The following is a 21,169-nucleotide window of genomic DNA, read 5'->3' as shown; positions in this document are numbered from 1 at the left end:
CATCTTAATGACTGCAATGCAAAACTTCATTGTAGACCGCAAATAAATCCACATCTTCTACGAAAAAAGTGAGAGTGCAACAGATAACCTGAAATGACTGTTACTGAAAAGGTTTGTGGCATAACATAGAGTTTTTGTAAGGCTTTGAACATCTATTTTGCACAGTTCCACATGTCAGTTGGTCATTATACTGAGTTTTATAGTCACGCTGATCGCATGAAATTTGAATCATTAATTATACAAAAGGAATAGTTGTAGAAGTCCTTTGCTTTCCATATTATATGATCATCATCCAAGACAAAAAAGTTCTCTGCCAAGTTCTGCACTAGGGCAAATCATTCCTGTCTTCTGTCAGAGGAAGGGCATGAAAAAACAGAGGAGATATATATCTCCTTCGTAGCTTGCTACCTGTCAGAGAAGAGAAAGAATACCATATTTACTAAACTCTGGCTGTGCCATCATACACTATGATATCAAAATGCAAATAATCCCATAATTTCTAGGTATTTGCACTACACTAAACATAAATCTAAGAAAACAAAGATGTCAGCATATTGTGTGGCAGTGCATGTTACTGTATCTACCAAATTTGAATTCATTCATTATTGAGTAGAAATACAGTGATGTTCTGGAGATGTTGCTTACTGGCATTTCAAAGTAGTACATGTTAAATAGGGAGGTCAGATGTAACAGAGACATACTGTATATTAAAACATAAACATTTATACTACTACTCTTGGATTTTCTTTTTGTGAAAGAATTTTTGCTTTGAATTATATTCTCTTTTTAAACAGTTCATGAAAAGAATTCAGCATAAACAGTGTGGAGCTTTTTTTTTATATTTTCTCTCCACTCCTACCTGAAGCCCCAAGAGTGTTTCTACCAGCGTTATATCTGATCAAGATATATTTTCAGAATTCTGTTCTGTGCCATTATTTTTCTGGGTGATGCTTTGGTTTTGATTGCTGTAAAGCAGGTAAAGAATCTCTCAAAATAGTGTGAGATTATGAAATTCAACTATACAATACTGTCCTGGTTTTGGCTGGGATGGAGTTTCTCAAAATGCATAACTATCTTTGATGTTGAGTATGGCACATTTATTCTATATCACATTAGGACATCCCAGTTTAGAACCTCCTTAAAGGACTTTCTTCTAGACATCACTCATTTTCAAAAGCTTTTCATCTCAATAGATTTATTGTTGGATTCCATATTGTAAGTCAGAAAATATGATCAAATAGCAAAAACTTTATTCATTAAGCTCTTCAGACCAAGATTGGGCTTGAGGACTCAGGGCCTCTGAATATCGATTTAAAAAGGAGAATATATTTTTAGTAGGCAACATAGTTGATTAATGAAATAAAAATCTAGTAGGGAAAAAAATTAGGGATACAGATTTTGAAGAGACTGAGTCTAGGTGGCATATTGCTTGTATAAAACAACAGTAAAGGCTTTTTGTTACAGGGACATCTGCCTAGGAGTTTTGACGTATTTCTGCACAAATAATTTTATAATTCAACAATACTGTACATTGTCATAGATTCAGTATTTTTGCGTATGCAATTTGGTAGTCGCACAAGATTTTTTTCAGCGATCATATATAAATGAAGTATATGCTATTTTATAAGTTCATTTGCTTTTGTAAGTATGTAAGTTATGTTGCATACAATATTTTTGGTATGTAAGTTATGTTGTTACATAAATGCTTACGATGTTTATGTTTCTTTGTTTAAAGTCTTATGTTTGAACTTAACTGAAAACTGATTTGAAATATGGTGCAAATAAGGTTTTGCACTCAAATTGACATGATGAAATACTGAGAACTAACTAAAATATATTTTTCACAGTCCAGTAAGATTTCAAAAGCTCATTAACTGGGCAGTCTAATATGGTAGTAATAGTTTGGAATTTTACTTTATTTTGTTCCAGAAATAGTCTAATGAAAATGAAGTATTTGTTTCAAATGACAGCAAAATCTGCTGTTATGTATGCTTGAATGTATACTTATCATGTTGGTGTATTTAGCAAGGTATTCCAAATATTACGTACCAGTCCGTCTTATTGTGTACAGTAACACCAATAGGATATAAGAAATCTGTGACATATTTGATTATTCGTCACATGTAAATAGCTTATGCTGTTTCTACATTGAGTGCAGTTAGTTCTTACTGTATCAACATGTTCTGTGGTATTTGATATTACTTTAAAGCCTCAGGTCTTGGGGCAAGTAACCTTATGAAAACTGTAGCTTTCATTATTAAAAAAATTATTAGCCTTCAGGGGTGTCTGGAAAGCTTGGTAGTGTGTGCTCAGAAAGTTAGCAGTTCAGTTATTGGAGCCTAACACAAGGTTTTTGAAAAACTGGAACAAGAAATCTGTTGAATGTAATTTTATCCTGACTACTTCAGCTGAATTAGTGCCCTGTAAGAAACATGGCGATGGATTTTTGGTATTTGAAAGCTTTACTTTAATTGTGATTACAAACTGATGTCTTTTTATTCAGGCGTGATTTATGTTGATTTCAGCAGGAAATATATTCATGTTAAAAACTGGGTTACCTGAAGTTACTGAATGTACCTTGTTTCTGCAATCTTCTCAGATAACTTCTGGTTTTATGATCCAAGAACTATGTTATCAAAATGCATGATGCTCCTACACAGGAGTTAAATGTGCATGTAGGGAACTTTTTGTATATGAGTAGCAGAAGTCTTATCAAATGAGATCAATTTGCAAACCTGAGTCCCTAATCACGCTTATTAAAATCCAGCACTCAAAGAATGCTCAGAAAACTGTCTGATTATATGTATTTTGTATGATCAGGATTCAAGATATTAACCAACATGTTTGAAAATCGGGTTCAAATTTATACTTTATGTATTGTATGAACTTGGGATAAGGTTAAAAGCAAAAAAAGAAACATAAATCATTTTTCAGGCTAGAATTATTAGTCTTTGTTAATCTGAAGTTCTAAAATTGTCAATCGGATGAGTGGGAAATAACCATGCATTTCTAAAAATAACTATAAAATTGTGAGAGGAGAAGGTAGTCATTTGGTATGAGACAATTTACAGATTTCAAGTCAATAAATAAAAAAAAAAATAATGTTGACAATAAATGCTTTTCTATTCTTCTATTTCAGAAGTAGCCTTTGGCTTACATAAACTCAAAGGTTATCCCAAATAGTATTAAGCTAAAGTCTCCTGATAGTTTTCCAGAGAATACAGAAAAAAGAAAGTTGTCAAGATCTTTAAAATATAGCCCTAGGAAGAGACGTTTGTTGTCAGAACTGTTTAAAGGGGATTAAATTTCGCTTCTGCTGTCTACTTCATAAAGTACTTTCAGCCTTTTCATCTGGTGTACTAAGCATTTAAGCCCAAGTCACTTTAAGCTGACTACTGTGTTACATGACTATTAACTCAAATATCTGATTCCAGAATATGTGTATTGCCAGAAGTTAATTTTCTGTTTCTTTATTGTCAGTTGAAGACTGGATAGCTGATGTTGATTAAGGAAAAACAGTTAAGTCAGTTGTCTTCAAACTTTATCTTCTTTTTGTCTGAAATGGCACCTGAAGAAACATACATCTAAAGTGTTGTAAGGTTAGAAAAGGAAAGGAAATCAGCTTTGGCTTGAAAATCTTTTTTAAGCAGAGTAAATTGACTCTTAGAATGGTTGCAAGTGAGAAACCACAGCAGGAAGTATCTTGCATAGTATAGACTAAATTTAAACTACTTAATCAACATGGATGCCATGAGCTGTTTTCACATTGTTTTAAAAGACCAAAAAAAGAACATACGTGACAATACAGTGCTGGGAACCCTTTGAATTAATGTGGATTTTAAATAAAATATTCCTAAAAACTTCTAGGATAATATCTGTTGATTTATAGAACAAACACATTTCATCCTCACATGGTGTTAATAAACCTTACAGTAACTTACATCAGAAGGGCAAAGTTAATTATGACTCAAACCTCGACATATGCACAACAGATCAAAATATTAAGTTGCTGTGATTGATTATTGCAAAATAGTCTGGTGTGATTTATTTCTAGTTAACTGTGCTTGACTTGCATTTTCTTTACCATTGCGTTCTAGCAAAAAAACAGAGTTGTCACGCAGAGGACACCTCTATTGATAACAGAGGAGGCTTTGTCTCGGTCAAAAGTAGAATAAATATTGCTAGTACCTCTTTTAGAAACAAAGAAAGAACCTAGCAGTTGGTTTGCTTTTTTTCAAATATCAATGAAGACTAGTGAATAAAAATATATTGGAATTTATTTTAAGATAATTGTAAAGTAAATTTACCAGATGAAGTACTAGCAAATGAACCTTGACGAACAGTATCGTAGAGATGTATTGTTATTTTACATGTTGCAGTAAACTCCCCACTTGCTTACTCCGCATATCTCAGGAAACAAAGCCGGGAAACCAACTGTTAGAAATACATCTGTGGGAGGATAATAGCCTGGGAGATAGAGAGCAAAATGATCCGTGGAATATTTTAATTTTGGTCTGTGACAGTTGGGATATGGACAGTGAAGGAATTCTGTCTCAAAGATGCCTTTAAACACAGGTCTGCCATGGGAGTGGTGCGGTACTCTGGATGCAAGAGAACCTCCCTGAAGGCCTAGGATGACACAGTGGTGGTGTCAGACAATTGCTAGCATTTAAGTTAGAGCAGTTTAAGACATTTTCACTTTTCCTACATAGAAGTTATGGCCTTTCAGATGAGATGAATGTTAATACAGTCTATTATCATGCAGACGAAACATTTTAAAGGTAGCAGCAGCTCCCTGTAGTTAGTTGTTTTGTTTCCATTGCCACAAACTGCAGGAGTTAGTATGGTTAGTGTGTCCCACCTGGGGCACAGAGGGAATGACAGTAGTTCTCAGCAAAGGACATTTAATTTTTTTTTTTTTAGGCTCTTTTAAATCAGACATTTACTTTTCTGCGTCTTTATCCTGTGCTACAGTCTCAACTGGCATAGCCATACTGGCAAGTCCCTTACACATTGGCAGGTTTTTGAGTTTTTGTGCCTTTGTGTCTACACCATTTCCTCAGCTGATACCAGCTAAGCCAATAAAAGCTGTCTTCTGTTGGTGTTAGTTCACAAGTATATCACCAAAGGCTATGCTGGCAAAGTGATTAGTAATGAAGAGTTCTCACTTCTCCCATCTAATTTAGCGTAGGGGGGTTTCTCCAGAAGAATAGTGTAATATAAACCCAGTATGATTTTGTGAATGTTATTGAAAGGTTGACCTGGGCGAAGGATTAGGTGAGAAAAACCTATAAAGATTAAGACAAATTTCCTTATCATAGAATTATGTAAAACCTACTCTACCCCCCCCCCCCCCCCAAAATGTCTGGGGAATTTATATCTGCAGCCTATAGATTTCTTGGCTGGATAAAAAAGTTTAACATTTTCTCTTTTCTTTTTTTCCTTTCTATTTTTTAACAGGCAAAAAAATAATCAGTCTGAATATCCAGTCAGTCACAACTTACAAGACAATTTCTAATGTTATTGGGTATTTAAAAGGAACGGTGTTTCCTGGTAAGTATCTCTTTATCGTTTGTATTGATTATTTCATGATATGGGATATTCGTGATGGCTGGGAGTCATAGCTGTGATCAAGATTCTGTTTTGCCAGATAAGACACTAATACAGAGGAAGGAGAGCGCCTTTATAGTAGTCACTTTGTGATTTAATTTATGACAGGAGAGAACATAAGGGTTAAACAGAGAATGAGCTCAAGGAGATACTATAGTTACAATAAGCATGAATTACACGTAGACCATAGAGAGTAATAGTATTTTATACCAAGTAACTATGTAGGTGGTTTTAATTTTAGGGTGTACTATATTGCATGATTTGAATTAATATGCAAGCTGTCTATACAACTTTGGAAAAGGTTTTGATTTTTTTTTTTTTTTTTTCATTTTTCAATGAACTCTGTTTCTGGTTACTTACATAAGTGCAAAGTGTTGTAGACCCAGTCCAGTTCCTGATGTCGAGATGGCATCATCATCAAAACATCATCACATTTGCCTTGATTAATATTGTTTTGTTAGGTTCAGAAGAAAGGTTGCAAATTTATCTACAGTCCCTTAGGAGGTGGACCAGTCATTTCATATTTTTTTGATGGAATGAAGGATGTGGAGAAGATTTAAATTTATTTCTGTTAGTGAAATAATGACTCAATTTTGTGTGTGCTGAATACTGTACTTTTCAGCAGAACAAATTTTTTTTTTAAACAACATAGAAAACAATTAGCACAGTGAATTTAATTTCAATAAAGGATTTAATTTCCTTCAAGAATTTGAAGTTACTAGTCTACTATTGCTAATGTTGTGCAAACAGCTGTCATGGAATTTGAAAGGTAGAATCTGCGATGTTCAGACATACCGTCTACTGAATTAAGGAACAGAATCAAGAGAAATAATAAAAAGCATGCATCAGTTTCTGTTTAATAAATTATTTATCTTCTCTATACCTCCATCTTTCCTCTTATTGTTGCAGTCTTAATAAGAAGCTACTTTTTAAAAGTATGTCAGTATATGCTAAACTTTAAGAATTTAAGGATAAATAAGCAAGTGAAGTCAGTGGCACTACCCAGATGCCAATAGTTTGTCCTGCAGACATCTTGCTGAACAAGGGCCATAGCAACTGGCTTCTAATGTAGGCACAAGTTAAGCATGTAATACACGATGGATAACATTTTGTACAGAATCAATGCTAAACCTTCATTTGTTTTTCTGCTCGTCCTGGTTGATACTATAGCCATGTCCTCTCGACTGATTTGGATACTTGATGTTTTCCTGGCATTGATTCTCTGTTACTCTGATGGGGTTTTGCTGGTTTCATACACCTGAAGTATTTACCTTTATGTTCCCAGAAATGCAGAAAGAAAGAAAAATGTATCTTTAGTGTTTAAGGAAAGACTGTAGAGCATCACCAAGGGTGGACTATGTTTTGCTTAAAGGCCTCCTAACACACACAGAAAAACACATCTAAGTAGTGTTGATCTTTTTTGACATTTGATCTGTGAAGTAACAATGAGCGTCTGAAATCTAACCAAGATATTAGAAGATTTAGGAGCAGAGGAGCCTTTTAAAACCTGAAAAACATAACACTGATTTTGTAGCTCTATTGGACATGGTTTAAAATGGGATGTCTAACAAGAGAAGACAGTAGAAAGTCATGTTTTTAATGATAAATCCCTGTTGTCCAGCCCATCGCTACCCTGAACGCTATCCCATCTTACCACTTTCAGAAGTATCTGATGATTTTTTTTTTCTCTATGTCTAGTCATTTCTTTCTCTTTTTTCTTACCATATGATCTCTTTCTCGACATGCTTCAGCAAATGATTATGAGAAAGGACAGCTGCTGCCTCTGTAAGCATGACCATCCTTTCTCCTATGCTTTTCCTATAGCAATTTGCTTCAGGGTATTGCCTCTATTCAAGAGGGAGAGATGTGCAGAGCTGAAGAATTTCAAAGGAGGCACCAGCTGTTATGTTTTACCCCTGTTCATTCAGCTGGCATCTCCTACAGTAAGTTGCTGCTTGTAGCTTTCTTCTTCATCAAAATGTCCTATGCTATGTTATATAAGGTCTTTTTCCAGTGCCCTTTACATATGATGTTCACAGACTGAACAGAGATTATAGTATGGGGGCAAGCACTGATCTTGTCTCTTCACCCTGTGTTAGCAGCACTTCCTCTAGCAACCTAGAAGCCTGTAGGCCATTCATCTCTGTTCCCAGTTCCTAACACTCAGTTGAAGATCCTATGATTTTTCAGTGTCAGTGTAACCCATAATCAAACATGTCGTGATGCAACACACAAGTTGCAAAATGATGTGATTTAGATTGCATTTTGTTACATTAAATTATTATGTACACTTAAATTTACATTTTGCATATCTGCTTTTAGAAAGACATTTTCATTTACATACCTATACACCTCCCAAGCAGTTGATTGAAAATGTTGTTAGAGGTACATAACAGGTTCCCTGTTTGTAAGGCATTTTGGATTCCATGTAAAACATCGCCATGCATTTTGTTGAACAAAACTGGTAAAAGTCCAGTTTGATAGAGAATGGTTTGATAAACACAGTATGTTGGGTTAAAATTGTTTCTAGGCAGCAGTCATTGCAAAAAATACTGAGGAGTAGATATTTAATTTTGTAAGCAATATAAAATGTGGGCATTTTACCACCTATGTGTTGCTACATTCCAGTATACTGACAACACTGAAGAATGAATCCCCTTGGATAGAGGAGGAATACTGTCTGAAAACCAAAACGTTTTGCACTTTTTGGAACCCAAATGACACCCAGAGATTGTTGTGGATCTGGCATCACCTGACAACTATTTTTTTCTGTTCCCTACCGGTATCCTGAAATATGGAGAGAACATCTTTAAAAGTCTAGATATGGACCAGAAAGAGAGTCATATCAGAATACGATCAGTAAGCAGTCCTTCAAAGAGGCTTTGGATGTGAATTCATCTCACACAGAAAGTCTAATAGTTTAATGTCATTCAGCATAACTCTGCTTAGACTTCTTAGCATGCATCAGTCACACTAGTCATTCATGTTGTTTCATACCACATCATCCTTTTGGAATAAAATAAGGTTCTTTACACATGTGAGTTAGTATTTAGATTATACATTATGCCTCGAGAGATGAAGATTTTGTTTAATTTCTCTGAAAAAAAAAATGTGGGTTTCTTTCTGGATAACCATAGACATGTTCTTTATTTCAGGTTGAAACTTCTTGCTTTTCATTTTATAAAATACTTTCTTCCACTGTCATCAAAGTAGCTAGGTCTGACTTACCGTTTCTATATCATTCATTATCTCTATTCCTCTGTCATGTCTCCTCTCTAAACCTGCAATCCAGGTCTTTTCAATGTCTCCTTTCATGGAAGTCTAAGTCCTGATATATAACCGTTCTGGTTACCAGCTTCTCAACTGCTGTTTCTGCAATGTCTTTTTTGAGATAGGGTGGTGAGCACTGAACAGAGTCTTCCAGGTGAGGGAGTACTAATACTTTATGTATTTTCTCTGTGTTTCTCATTGTACTACCAACCTTTTGGTTTTTTTTTTTGGACACTAGTATGTATTGAAGATAGAGTTTCCTGCTTATTCATTTGTGTTTTTTCATAACACTCTAATGTGAGCATGGAACTTTATTAGATTATCTGTGTGGTTAAGTCCTGGCTGTAAAAATGGTATATATCAGATTTATAAGAAGGGAGAATAATAAGCAAACAAAGAAGGCAAGGGCACACAGGGATTAAATCAGGAAAGTACATACATATATTTATCTACTAGTTCCTTTTTAAGTAGTATTCACAGTTTTATATATTTATATTGTATGATTGTCTTGCACATGATCATATAAATTTTTGTTGACAGTATTGTGTTGTATTAATGACATTACAGACTACTAATACAGTTCATATTTTTGTTTTTTTTTTAAATACTTTTAATGCTAGTATCCAGAAGAAATAAGATTCTCTTGTCTGTTTTTTTTTTTTCACATTTCAGACAGATACGTCATCATCGGTAGTCATCACAACAGTTTGAATACTTATGGTGGACAAGAATGGGCCAGTAGCACTGCTATCATCACAGCATTTATACAAGCCTTGATGTTGAAAGTTAAGAAAGGCTGGAGACCTGACCGAACCATTGTTTTCTGCTCATGGGGAGGAACATCATTTGGGAACATTGGTTCATATGAATGGGCAGAGGTAAAATAATTTTAGAAGAACTCATTGTAATAATGATTTCTTTTGTTGAAAGCATGACAACAGTATGAAATTACCACAAAGAAATTATAGTTCATTAACTGGTTTGTGACATCTGTGTACAGTCATCTACTCCATAGCAAATGCAGTGAAAACATCTATCAAGGCAGTTCCTCTGGAACAGAGCATGCGTGATAATGAGGTGGTGAGCTGTTCCCATAGCTGTGAAGCTATGAAGCCTTTGTGAGCTAATTCCCCTCCCTAATTCAGCTGAGGACTGTCAAAGAGGGCATTGCTGGAGATTGAGGGAGGGTGGGAAAACCTCAAAACTAGGCCCAGGGGTAGCTTAGAGGGCTTCTTCTCCTTCTTGGAGGTTCAACGGCTGCTAATCTTTAATTGGTAGGCTTAGTGTGGGGAGAACTGAATCAAGAGCACGCTGGATGAAGAGAACTGTGCCATGGTTTACATCAATTATAGAAACATTTCAGTGTCTCCATGGCTAGTCCTGATTCACTTTTCACGTATTTGTACTAAGGGGTTAGCTACAATCCGACACAGACAATTCCTTGGGCTCTTACTTTCAACAGAATAGAAATCAGCTTATTGAAAGCAAATACCTCATCAGAGTATTGTTGACCATATATTATTACAGTAGGCTGCAGTTGATAAATTAAAGGAAGAGCTAGCAGAAAGGTTCATGGCTGCTGAATGAAAACAGCAGACAAAATGAAGAGTTAATTGTTTTTTATCATGCTTGAGAAGCAGCTAGCTCTCATTGAAGTTTCATACTTCCAATATGATTATTCTTCAAAAACAAGATGGGATGAAAAAATCCAATTGAAAAGATCCAGGCTGGAAGCAAAATTTGTTTAGTTCCACTTCAAGTCAGCTTTACATCAGATGTAATTGTGTTACACCCCCTCTGTTCAATATAAAGAGCCACTTCATGCAAAGAGTAACTCATTACTGAGAAGGCAAAGGGGATCTTTTTTAAAAAGAGACAATAATTGAAACAGTTCGTACATACTATTTTTGTAGTCTAAAACATAATAAAATCAAAACACTGGGAAAGTTATGCAATTCAAACCTGAATTTGATCTCTAAAAACTTGAGTACATTTAACTGTTGATAATGATTGCTTTTAAAGTTTGTCTTCTGTCAGGCATAGGTTTAAAAGGCCTTGATGTTGTTTCACAGTATGTAATGTTTTAATTTTTGGCCTTACGGGGTAGTCATTTTTAATTCCTCCTAGGCCTGTTTGCGTTTTGTTGAGATGATGTGTGAAATGGAATTATAACTTCTGCTATGTAGAGAAATAACACTAACCTATCCTTTGAAGTTCTTAGCAGCATATTGTAAGAAGTAGTGGTTAAGTAACACTTAGGGAATCACAGAGGACAAAAATGCAGGGTGCAGTTTTTCCCTAGAAGGAACTGAAAGAGCAAAACAAGTCTTAATTGTAACAATGCATAATAATAACCATTGCTCTGCTTGTGTTGTAGGATCTCAAGAGAGTTCTTCAAAGAAATGTTGTGGCTTACCTTAGTCTCCATAATCCAGTCAGAGGCAACTCAACTTTACACCGTGTTGCGTCCCCTTCTCTTCAGCAACTGGCAGCAGAGGTTAGTAATACCATACTTTCTTTCTTATGTGGTTTATGAAGTTACATGGTTAACTCCCTTGATACCAGTTGGTTTTAGAAAACTATAGGTGGAGCTTGTTTTGTTTAAGCATTTCAACCTCACAAATACCGATGAACTGTTTTTTCTAAGTAAGCAGGTTAAATTTTATAATAAAAATTACAAGTTGCGTTAGGAGGTTAGAAAGGATAACTTATTTCAACAGCTCATTATACCAAGTCTTGCCATACTTGCACATCCTATAGCTTTTTCACCTTTTGGCAGCTCTAAAGTAACATATTTTTTATTCCTCACATTTTTGTCTTCCTAATTTGATCTTTCCAGACTGCTTCTCAATTTGTATTTAAACCTGTATATTTACCAGATGTAACGTGACACACAGGGCGAGTAACTATAATAAATACTGTCTAAAGTAAGTATGTCAGGTTCAGTGCTCAGCTATGCCTTGGTAACTAGTCCACAGTCAGAACGTTCTGTAGGTATGCTGGTGTAAGTGCACGTAGGCTTTAAACTAGTGCCCTTATTGCCATCTCTGAGGTTGCTTAATTTAGTAGTATTAATTAATTTAAAATAATATAAGGTACATACTATGATAAAAACAGTTTAAAATGGCATGAATAAAATGAAGTTCAATTGTACTTTCATAAAGCGTGCTTTTTAGATTCTTTTTTTTCCCCCATAAATATGCCAGGCTAATACTCATTAGGTTATTCTGATGTATCTTTGGCTTGCCTCTGAAGCATTTAGTAGTAAACACTGCTCAAAGTAGCATCTTGAAACAAATGGAGTTTAAGACTGATCATGCTTGGCAATTGTTGTCCAACTAAGTTAGTAAAATGATATCGGTGAAATTGCTTCTTAGCAACATTTTAACCACCTCTCCTGTCCAGTGATTAGGTGTTAATTTCCTTATGGAAAGGATCTGGTTTATTCTATGTAAGTATTGTGGAAAAATGCAATGCAAAATCATTTCTTTTTGGGGAAAAAAAAAGACTTTTATATGTGGAAAATTATTTATGATGTTATATATATGAGCCTATAAGTGTTACAGATATGTCAATTAAAATTGTAGTATAAGTTTTAGCTACTGTATTTGCAAAAAATATTATTCTGATAGGTTGCTAGCCTTTTGCTAACCTACTGGTGTTTGCAGTCCTATCTCCATGAAAACAGATATTTGCCCTTTAAAGGAATAAATTTATTACATGAGGTCCTTGAGCTTTTTTTTTTTTTCTCGTTTTGTTTCTTTGATTTTGCAACATGATCCATGGCAGTGATCTGAAAACTGTAAATTGTCTGGAACTGTGCAGCAGACACTTCTTTTTATTATATATTTATCATTTTATTAAGATTTGATTCTTTTATTCTAATAAACACTGTACTAATAGGAGTGTTAGTCACACCCTCTGTTTTGGAGAGAACGCAGAGGAAATCCCTTTTTCATTTCCACTTGATTTCTGTGGTGCAGTTGGGTGTGATGTTGTAATATTTTGTAATTCTTGTTGTAATAGTAATTGTATCTTATCCAGTAGTAGGGACACAGCCTCTCTTAGCAGTCCTGCCTTGCACCAGTTAATTAGTTAATAGTCAGTAAAACATGACAAGAACTTCCTTTTTTTCTTCCAGTAAACACCTTCCATCTCACCTCTGAGTCTTTAATGGCTAGGGCTCTAATATTGAAATTGTATCCATTCTGCATGTTTACCCTGAAGCCCCATTTAAAAGGCAAAGGGCAAAATGCATGCGAGGTAATCTGTGTACTTTTATTTTTTGTAGGATAATATTATTTGTAATTAATGCAGCTGTCATACAGTTTGTGACACTAAAAAGATTTGTAGGAATTATTGCTTCCAAATGCTGGCTAGATTTCTGAATTCACGTCAAGTATATTGACAGTGATGGAATACCCCACCACAGATCTTCATTTGTTCCCACGGGTACTCACAATTTGCCATGTGTCTGGAAGATTTTCTGGAAGAATACTGATATTACTTCCAGCACTTGCCAAGAAGACAATGTAATTATAGATTACCTCAAAATTATGATAGTACAAATGGGGTAAGATGTGTGTTTTTGAAGCTCATCTCATCTTGAAGAAATTGTAAGTCCATTCACATGAGATGCTTGTTAACAGGTGCAGGTTGCAAAGAAGTGTTTAAAAAGTACAGGGAAGAAAGACAAGGTTTATTTTAATTTGGAAGAGTAATTCTCTGAACATAGGTTTGTTAGAACAGAAAAGGTGGTGAAACAGGAATTTAGAATTAACAATACCAATACATTTTAAAGTGAAAAGAGAAAATAACCAGTCTTGTTTAGTTAGATAGAAACTTTCCGTAATTTATGGATACATGCAAGATCCCACACTGTACCGTTGGGTTCAATGGTAAAACTCATACTTCCATTTTCAGACTTCACAACAAAAGAGATGGACTTGCATTATTTTTTTCCTATTCCTAACCAGTGTTGCAACTAGGATCATTTGCACTAAAGACAGAGTTATGTTATGTTGAATGCTCACTGTTGTGCTAAAATTGTGGGCACTCCATCTCAATAAAATAGAGGAAGAATGTTTTCCTAGGGACAATTAATACTTGTTACAAATGCCTACAGAGGTTAAGTGTTACGATTCTAGGGAAAACAATTAAAAACTGTAGTTTGTCCTGCAAAAGAAAGTTTGAGTAAAAATCGCACTAAATGCAGAGCGCTCCATGAATGCTACAAGGCCCATAGCTTAAAGAGAACTGCGGAGAAATGGCAAACTAACATAGGGAAATGAATATAATTGTGTTTAGTTTCCGTGCTGTAAATTTGTGGCTTTTCTAATATGAAATTTTGGACACTTGCTATTCACATGCAGCTTCCAAAACACTTTTTTTTCATAATTTCTGGAAACTGTACAAAAAGTAGGGAAGAAGTTTTATCTGAAATTTTATTTGTGGGAATATTCTAGACTTCTCAATAGAAAGAAGAATCACAAACCTGATGAGTAGTTTACTATCTGAGATCTGTTGGTCAGTTAGAGAATAGGATAAGTGTTTGGCTAATTAGCTGAGACCATGTCTCCTTAAAGATGTTTTATATAAAGGCATTACAACTTTATTTTAGTTGCAGGTTTCAAAAGGGAGCTACATAAGCAGTCTGCAAATAATAATTTTATGTGTCCATCAGTGGGATTCAGTGGGATTCTGGTTGAAACACCGAATTACATGAAGAATCTAATTTAAATATTTGGATTAATTAAGCAAAGAGGAATTCAAACAATTCTGAGACCTTGACATACTTAATTCAAATATTTTTTATATAACTATGCTAATTAGTGTCCACATTAACAAGAGGGAAATACTGCCAAGTTATATTTTGCCTACTATTATTTTGTAAGGAAAATGTTAATTTGCTTGCTCAGTTAGTGAATCACCATTTGTTGGCAGAGTGTCATTGGTAAATTGGTTTTATTTGATGCTGGCATTCATTCTCTGTAAATAAGGCCATTAATGAATTTTTCTATAATTAACATTTCACAAGTAAAAAAGTTATTATGAAACGTAAATTAATTGCTGTTTTCTTTTAACTGATTGTATGAGCACTGCTGATCAGACTCCAGGTCTGCTGTTACTGCTGAAGCCAAGAAAGCTTACTGCTCCTTTCTCCTAAGGAAAAGAGCCATTTAAAGCTGTAAAGGAATTAGTTGAGCACTTTCTATATCAGAAATTAAAAATTACTGTACCAATTATTGTTCCTTGCTATTTATCAGTATTTGTTTCTATTAATGGTGTAAATGGCATAAAACATCTTTACATTGAAAGGTGGTGTTACTGACAGAAAACTATTTTTTTTCTTTTTGAAATAGAACCGAAGATAAACTTCTGTATAGATGCTTGTTATTATTTCTTGATTTAAAAAAAAACAACTTTACACTAATGTCAACATTGATTCTTTTCTTCCAACTTCTGTGTTTTCTCATTTATTTTGTTTCACCTTCAGCATTGAATAATGGATCTCCAAGCTTCATATATCAGTAGGTTATAAAGAAAAAAACATTAAAATATTATTTGAATTGCTTGTTGTATGCCATATAACAGAAGATTATTGCTTCCCCATGAATTTTCAGTCTTTACCTATTACTGCTTTTACTGTTACAATTGATTGCTGGTGTTATTTTTTACACTTGTGTTAAAAACTGGAATAATCTCTTGAGAATCAGAAGTTTATGCTGTGAACTCCCATCTCAGGAATTCATAACTACATTAGAAGTATGCTGTTAATATAGACAATGCTTCATTGCCAGCTCTATTAAATTCATTAAGATGCTGTTCCTCCAGTGTGAAAAGCAAAGTTTCAATTAATAGTGCGTTTGATTTTGGAGTTGCAGCAGGTACTTTGCATCTGCTAACGGTGCTTTTATTTTGATAAAATGTTGCTTTGTCCACTGTTGTATTTTTCACCCTTCCTCCAAATTAAACAGTTTCAATAGATAAAAGCTGATTCAGACAGTGGGTAATCGTTTAAACCTACTCATATATTTTGATGTTATGAAAATACTATTGCTGTTAACCCTGGGGAAATAAAGTTTGTTAGCAAGGAAGAATGCAAGTGAACTAGTTTTTATGCTGTGATCTTACTGGAGATCTGCCAAAAGTCCTTTGTTTCTAATGAATCAAGCCTTCTGCTTCCATGTCCTTCCCTGTCTTTGCAAAATTAAGGTATTAAGTTCTTCTGCTAAAAGCATACGTTATGTATAATTTCAGCAGGGTTTTTTGTTTTGAATGTAAATGTCAACTTTGATAGCTATTGTAGATAAAATTGAGGAAATCTGGACATTTTATTATTTTTAAATGTAGTGCTGGAGTAGGTGAGATTTCAATAATTTCCTACCTGCTATGGAATGGATTTTGTTTCTCGGCTTCTATTGTCCAATCTAATTAAAACTGTCTAATGTAATAAGCTGTACTATGTAATGGAATTGTTTTTTTCCTTCCAGAGCCTTTATCCAGACTACTGTATTAGAAAAATTGACTTCAGTTCTGTCTAAATATTCCTTTGCTTAATTTCATCTTATTGCTCCTAGTTACTTCCCTTCAGAACTGACTTTCTTGCGATGATAGACATTTTCATAGTGATGGAAAACCTTTCATGTAGAGAGTTTAAAACTGAACTTCTAATTCTTATGAAAGATGATAGATTGAAAGTTGTGGATATTTTAAATTTTCTACATAGCCACAAATCATTGAAAAGTGTCTCTCACTGCTTTTTTCAGGTCATTAACTATGTTGTTGAATGAAATTGGCTTGGTGTAGCTATAAGCTACAAAACACAAACAGCACATGGAAAAGAAATGCACGTGCAAAAATGAGTGTATATTAAAATAACCAGAAAAAAAGGAAAGCATCTTTAAATCAGAATCCACACTATGTTAGTATAAAATGAAATGAGAATTAAGACTATGTTATATCATTTGGCTCATAACAATTGCAGCCACTTTTTTTTTTTTTTTTGCATGTGACAAGACAAATAATCAAAATTTTGTGCAGCACAACACACTTTCTAGTTTGCAGATAAATGTGGAAAAATGCATCTGAATTATGCAAAGCAGACCATTTATTTGTCTTATAATAAAAAAGGTGAAATATTTTAAGTAAAGTGATAGATATTCAACCTATCCAGAAGTATTAGATACCTATTTTTTTAGTAGTAAGATATGGCCATTCTAAGTGTGCTAACCTCATATTCTGAGAATGGGGAGCTTTGAAGTCCTCTTTAACACACCATTACTTACTTTATCTCAGCATGTCTTCTAGCTGTGATTATTCTTTAGACAAGCATGAAGATGTTTATTTTATGAAGCATTGTGACTTTAAATGATTTGCCAGTATTTTCTGTCGTAACATTGTATGCTATTTCATATGGTCCTAACCAGGTCACATATTGAAAAGACAGAGGAATGGGAAGAACAGTAGATTTGTAGAAACCTGGGAAGGTTTCTTGGGTTTTTTTGTTAACCTGTTTCTCCCAGGAAGAGTCAAAATATATATGTAGAATACTAAGCCGGTGACTGACATGAAAATGTTGACCTGAGCCCGACTGGGAAATGGGCGTAGTAAACAGCGTGGAATTCCTGCTCACACTGAGAGATTTTGAGGTTGGAAGTTCCCTTACAAGACGGGCCCTCGTCATGCATGCTTTCAGAACCCTGTGTGCTTTAGTGTTCAGGCTCGCCTGCTTCTCCTGCAGGATCTGTTGGATATGCTCAGCAAATCTAGAGACGGTGCATGCATCAGTTTAGTGGCCATGACTTCTGAACTCATAATAACCTGGCTTTGTTTAGTGCTTGATTGTTCACTTATACCTTAGACGGAATTATATTTGAAATAGACTTAGTAACAAAGTTGTAATTTGAATGGTTTAGAAATCACCTTAAAATTATGTCTGTTCTTATGTTTTAGTTACGAACCTGTTTTTTAGTACCCAGGGGTGTTTACAACTTAACCTTGTACATTTGTCACTCAAAGCGTCCCTTTAATTTCAGTGTTGGTGCAATTACACTTCTTTTATGTGAAAACAAACAAACAAAAAATTATTTTTCTAAGGCGATTAATTGAATTTCTGTGTCTATTCTATAGGCATAACTATATAATAAATACCCAAATTTGAGAAGAAAAAAAAGCCAAAGTAAAAACCCAAACACCTGACCAGTTCAGTGTCAGTCATCCAAAGGAAAAAAGGATTCTTAAAGTTTAAGTTTAGGCATCTTTCTTAGCAAGAACTTAGTAAAAGCCTTTGATGAATTCATTGGATCCAAAAGTTTGTGATGGCTAAACCCTGCATGAAAAATAAAAAGGGAATAGTATATAATGATTCAAAACTGTGGAAGAAGTGGGGAAAAACGTTCCTTATCCATTTAAACCTGTCATACCTTGAATAATCACAAGCATCAACTTGAACTATTCTAGGGGTTCCCTGTTCCTTCATTTTTCATGCCCTATTTATCTGTTCACTTCACCACCAGAATTTTCTGGTGGTGGTGTCTTACCCAGTGTGGAAAACTACTAAACAAGGCTATATTATAAACATGTATATTTATAAACTGGAAATCGGAATTACCAGGCATTTCAAGCCAAAAATCCTTGTATTTTCCAAATTATTAATGAGATTTTCATCAGTAATGTAGTTGAAGTGCATTTTAATTTAGTGAGTCAAAGAAGTACAATTCCCATAGTATTACTACTCCTGTCTTTAGGTGCACACAGAATGTGACTTCACTGAATATAACAGGGAAAAATTTTACAGCTGGTAATCTGTAATTTCAAGAAAAGAAAAAATGCAGGAAATAGTTTTCTTGAAGTTTCTGTAAAAAACTTTCTTTGGCAGGTAAAAGGTCATTCAGTTCAAACCTTTGTTTCTTGACAGAGTACTGAAGGTGATTTCAAAACCTGTTTTGTAGCCATCTATATTAAGACTTCAGTGCTTAGGCACTCTGTCTAAGGCTCTGTTAGAGCATTCTAACATTTAGGAGAGATGCTAACTTCTCAACTTTGTCTCCCTCTTCTTGATTAGATGTCATATCGTATAATTACTTGAAGGCTGCATGTTCTACCTTCAATAGGAAATTTGGCATTAGAAGAGGAGAATCTTCTAAAAACAAACAAGAAAAAAAAAAAAAACAAGTTGGAAACTAGCTTCCTCTCAGTTTTATCATATTCATCTTTTTCTCTAGAGTGAGGATGATCACATTTAATTTTAGATTTTTTTAAAGAATTTTTTTTTAAACTGCAGATCAGGTTCTAATTTATTGCTATTGATTGTTTTTTAATAGGCTTTTGAGGTCTCCTAGATAATTGTTGTATTCTGTGTCTGAATGGAAAAGAAAAACAATATTTATTATTATGATTAATAAACAACTCATGGGTTTGTGTGAGTAGAGATTTAGATGGTCTTCCTGCTGTGTTGTATGTTACCAATGTCTGTGATGGTCAAGAAAGGGATTTGCTACATTCTGGCTAACCAGAATTTTCGGATCACCTACTAATTTTGGTTAATGCAATCTGGAGTCCCAAAATATGTCTAAACTTTTGTGGAAAATTTATCCTTAGGTTATCCACATTTTCTACCATTGATAGTTATTTAATAAATAACTGTTCTGAAATCTCAGTAATACTCAAATAGCTTTTAAAATTTCTGGACATGTCAAGTATAATTTTTAAAATCCTGTAAGTTTAGCACATTTTTATTTCATACTTTTGTCAAAAAATGAAGGAGGTTGAAATTCAGTAGAAAAGTAGTAATTTAGGCTACGAGGCAACATAGAAAAATTAATACAAAAATACTTAAAGTTGTTTTATTCTTTCAAGTTGGCACTAGTATGAGAGGAAAATTTGTTTAAGGACATTTTAACTCTGAAACAAGAAAGCTGTAGTCTATGAAGTAATAACTTCTGAACGAAAGAGAATACAATGGTACATACAATAGCCTGACATGGTAGCTAGTGTACATTACTCTACCTACTCTATGGTAGTATCACATTTTTAAATTCCTGTCTTTCATGCTAATTACAAAACATCTTATTTGATCATAGATTCACTATTTTAAGAAAGCTTGTTTTGTATGGTGTATTTTATTGTTTGCATTTTGTTTGCTGCATTTGGTCTGCTTATCAAGCTTTGCGTAATGATTATATTTTTTTATTTAAAACAAGTAGTGGTAGTTATTTGCAGTTGTCACTCAAAATATTTAATTAACTCCAAACACTACAAAACATCATAAATCTTATTTACAAAATGTCTTCAAGTAAGCTTGTAAAACAGTTGCCTGCACAGCTAAAATGGAACGGAATGTTCAGAATCGAGGGTGCTTTGGAACCAATTATATTGCAGTAGATAATTCTTCAGGGCACAGGGGAATTGTGGAAAAAAAATCGCATAAAATCTTTTTCTCTCTGTAAATTAATGGATCATTGTTTTAAATGAAACACAAAGACATAGTTTTCTTGGTTTATTATTTATTTTTCTATAAAGGAAATGAGAATTTTATTTTACAGATTCCACACATAAGGTGTGATTAGGTAAAATGTACATACAAATGAATATGTAAAGCACCTGTGATGATACAAAAATAAAACTGGCAGGGACTTCAAGCAGTCACTGATCCAACTCCTCATCCTACTGCAAAAATAAGTCTCTCTGATGTGTCTCAGCTTCCAGTCTACAAGGTTCTACAACTTTCTCAGATGATCTGTGCTTGACTTCTATCACAGTAACATTTGGGAAAAAAAAAAATCATCTATTGAGTAATCTTTCTTTTCCCTTTCTTCCACTGGTGATCTTTATTCTTTTTTGCAACAACCTTTTTACATATTTAAGAAAAGTTATCATTATATACAAAAGAAAATTATACACTTTATACACTGAATAGCAGCTTCAGAGAATTGATACATCTTCCTCAAAGTTACTATGAAATTTGGTGTTTGAAAGTAGTTGATATGTCTCAGACAAGCAAGTGAAGTCTCTGTTATATCTTGGTTTTGCCAAAGATTACAACTTGAGGCACATTGCACTTCAACTGATATTTTACAATGAGCTTAAATGGCAGAAAAATATATGTAGAGTCAAAGTGACTCTACAGAGAGTCTAATCAGAAAAAAACAATAGAAATATATAAATTGTATGCTTGTGTTGCTGTTAAAAACGGTACTCTGCTTGGTTATCCAGTGATTTAATGCCTCTTTAGAGAAAAGGGTATTTGGAATATATATTTGTAAACCAAAGTAGCTAATCAGTGAGT

At 34.1% G+C, this 21,169-nt stretch overlaps 1 protein-coding gene across 1 annotated transcript in view; it reads left to right on the top strand.

The window, feature by feature from the left end:
- Nucleotides 1–21,169, top strand: part of NAALADL2 (N-acetylated alpha-linked acidic dipeptidase like 2) — a gene marked incomplete at both ends in the record, with an annotated part of 379,117 nt that overhangs the window by 241,781 nt on the left and 116,167 nt on the right. The window contains 3 exons of the mRNA XM_082003692.1: nucleotides 5,461–5,553; nucleotides 9,553–9,758; nucleotides 11,258–11,377. Coding sequence (XP_081859818.1) covers nucleotides 5,461–5,553; nucleotides 9,553–9,758; nucleotides 11,258–11,377 — 419 coding nt within the window. The remainder of the gene's footprint in view (nucleotides 1–5,460; nucleotides 5,554–9,552; nucleotides 9,759–11,257; nucleotides 11,378–21,169) is intronic.

This window comes from Phaethon aethereus, assembly GCF_964289735.1.
Source record: "Phaethon aethereus genome assembly, chromosome: 9".
NCBI classification, from domain to species: domain Eukaryota; kingdom Metazoa; phylum Chordata; class Aves; order Phaethontiformes; family Phaethontidae; genus Phaethon; species Phaethon aethereus.
The sequence above is the reverse complement of the archived record's forward strand: the minus strand, read 5'-3'. Positions and strand labels throughout refer to the sequence as shown.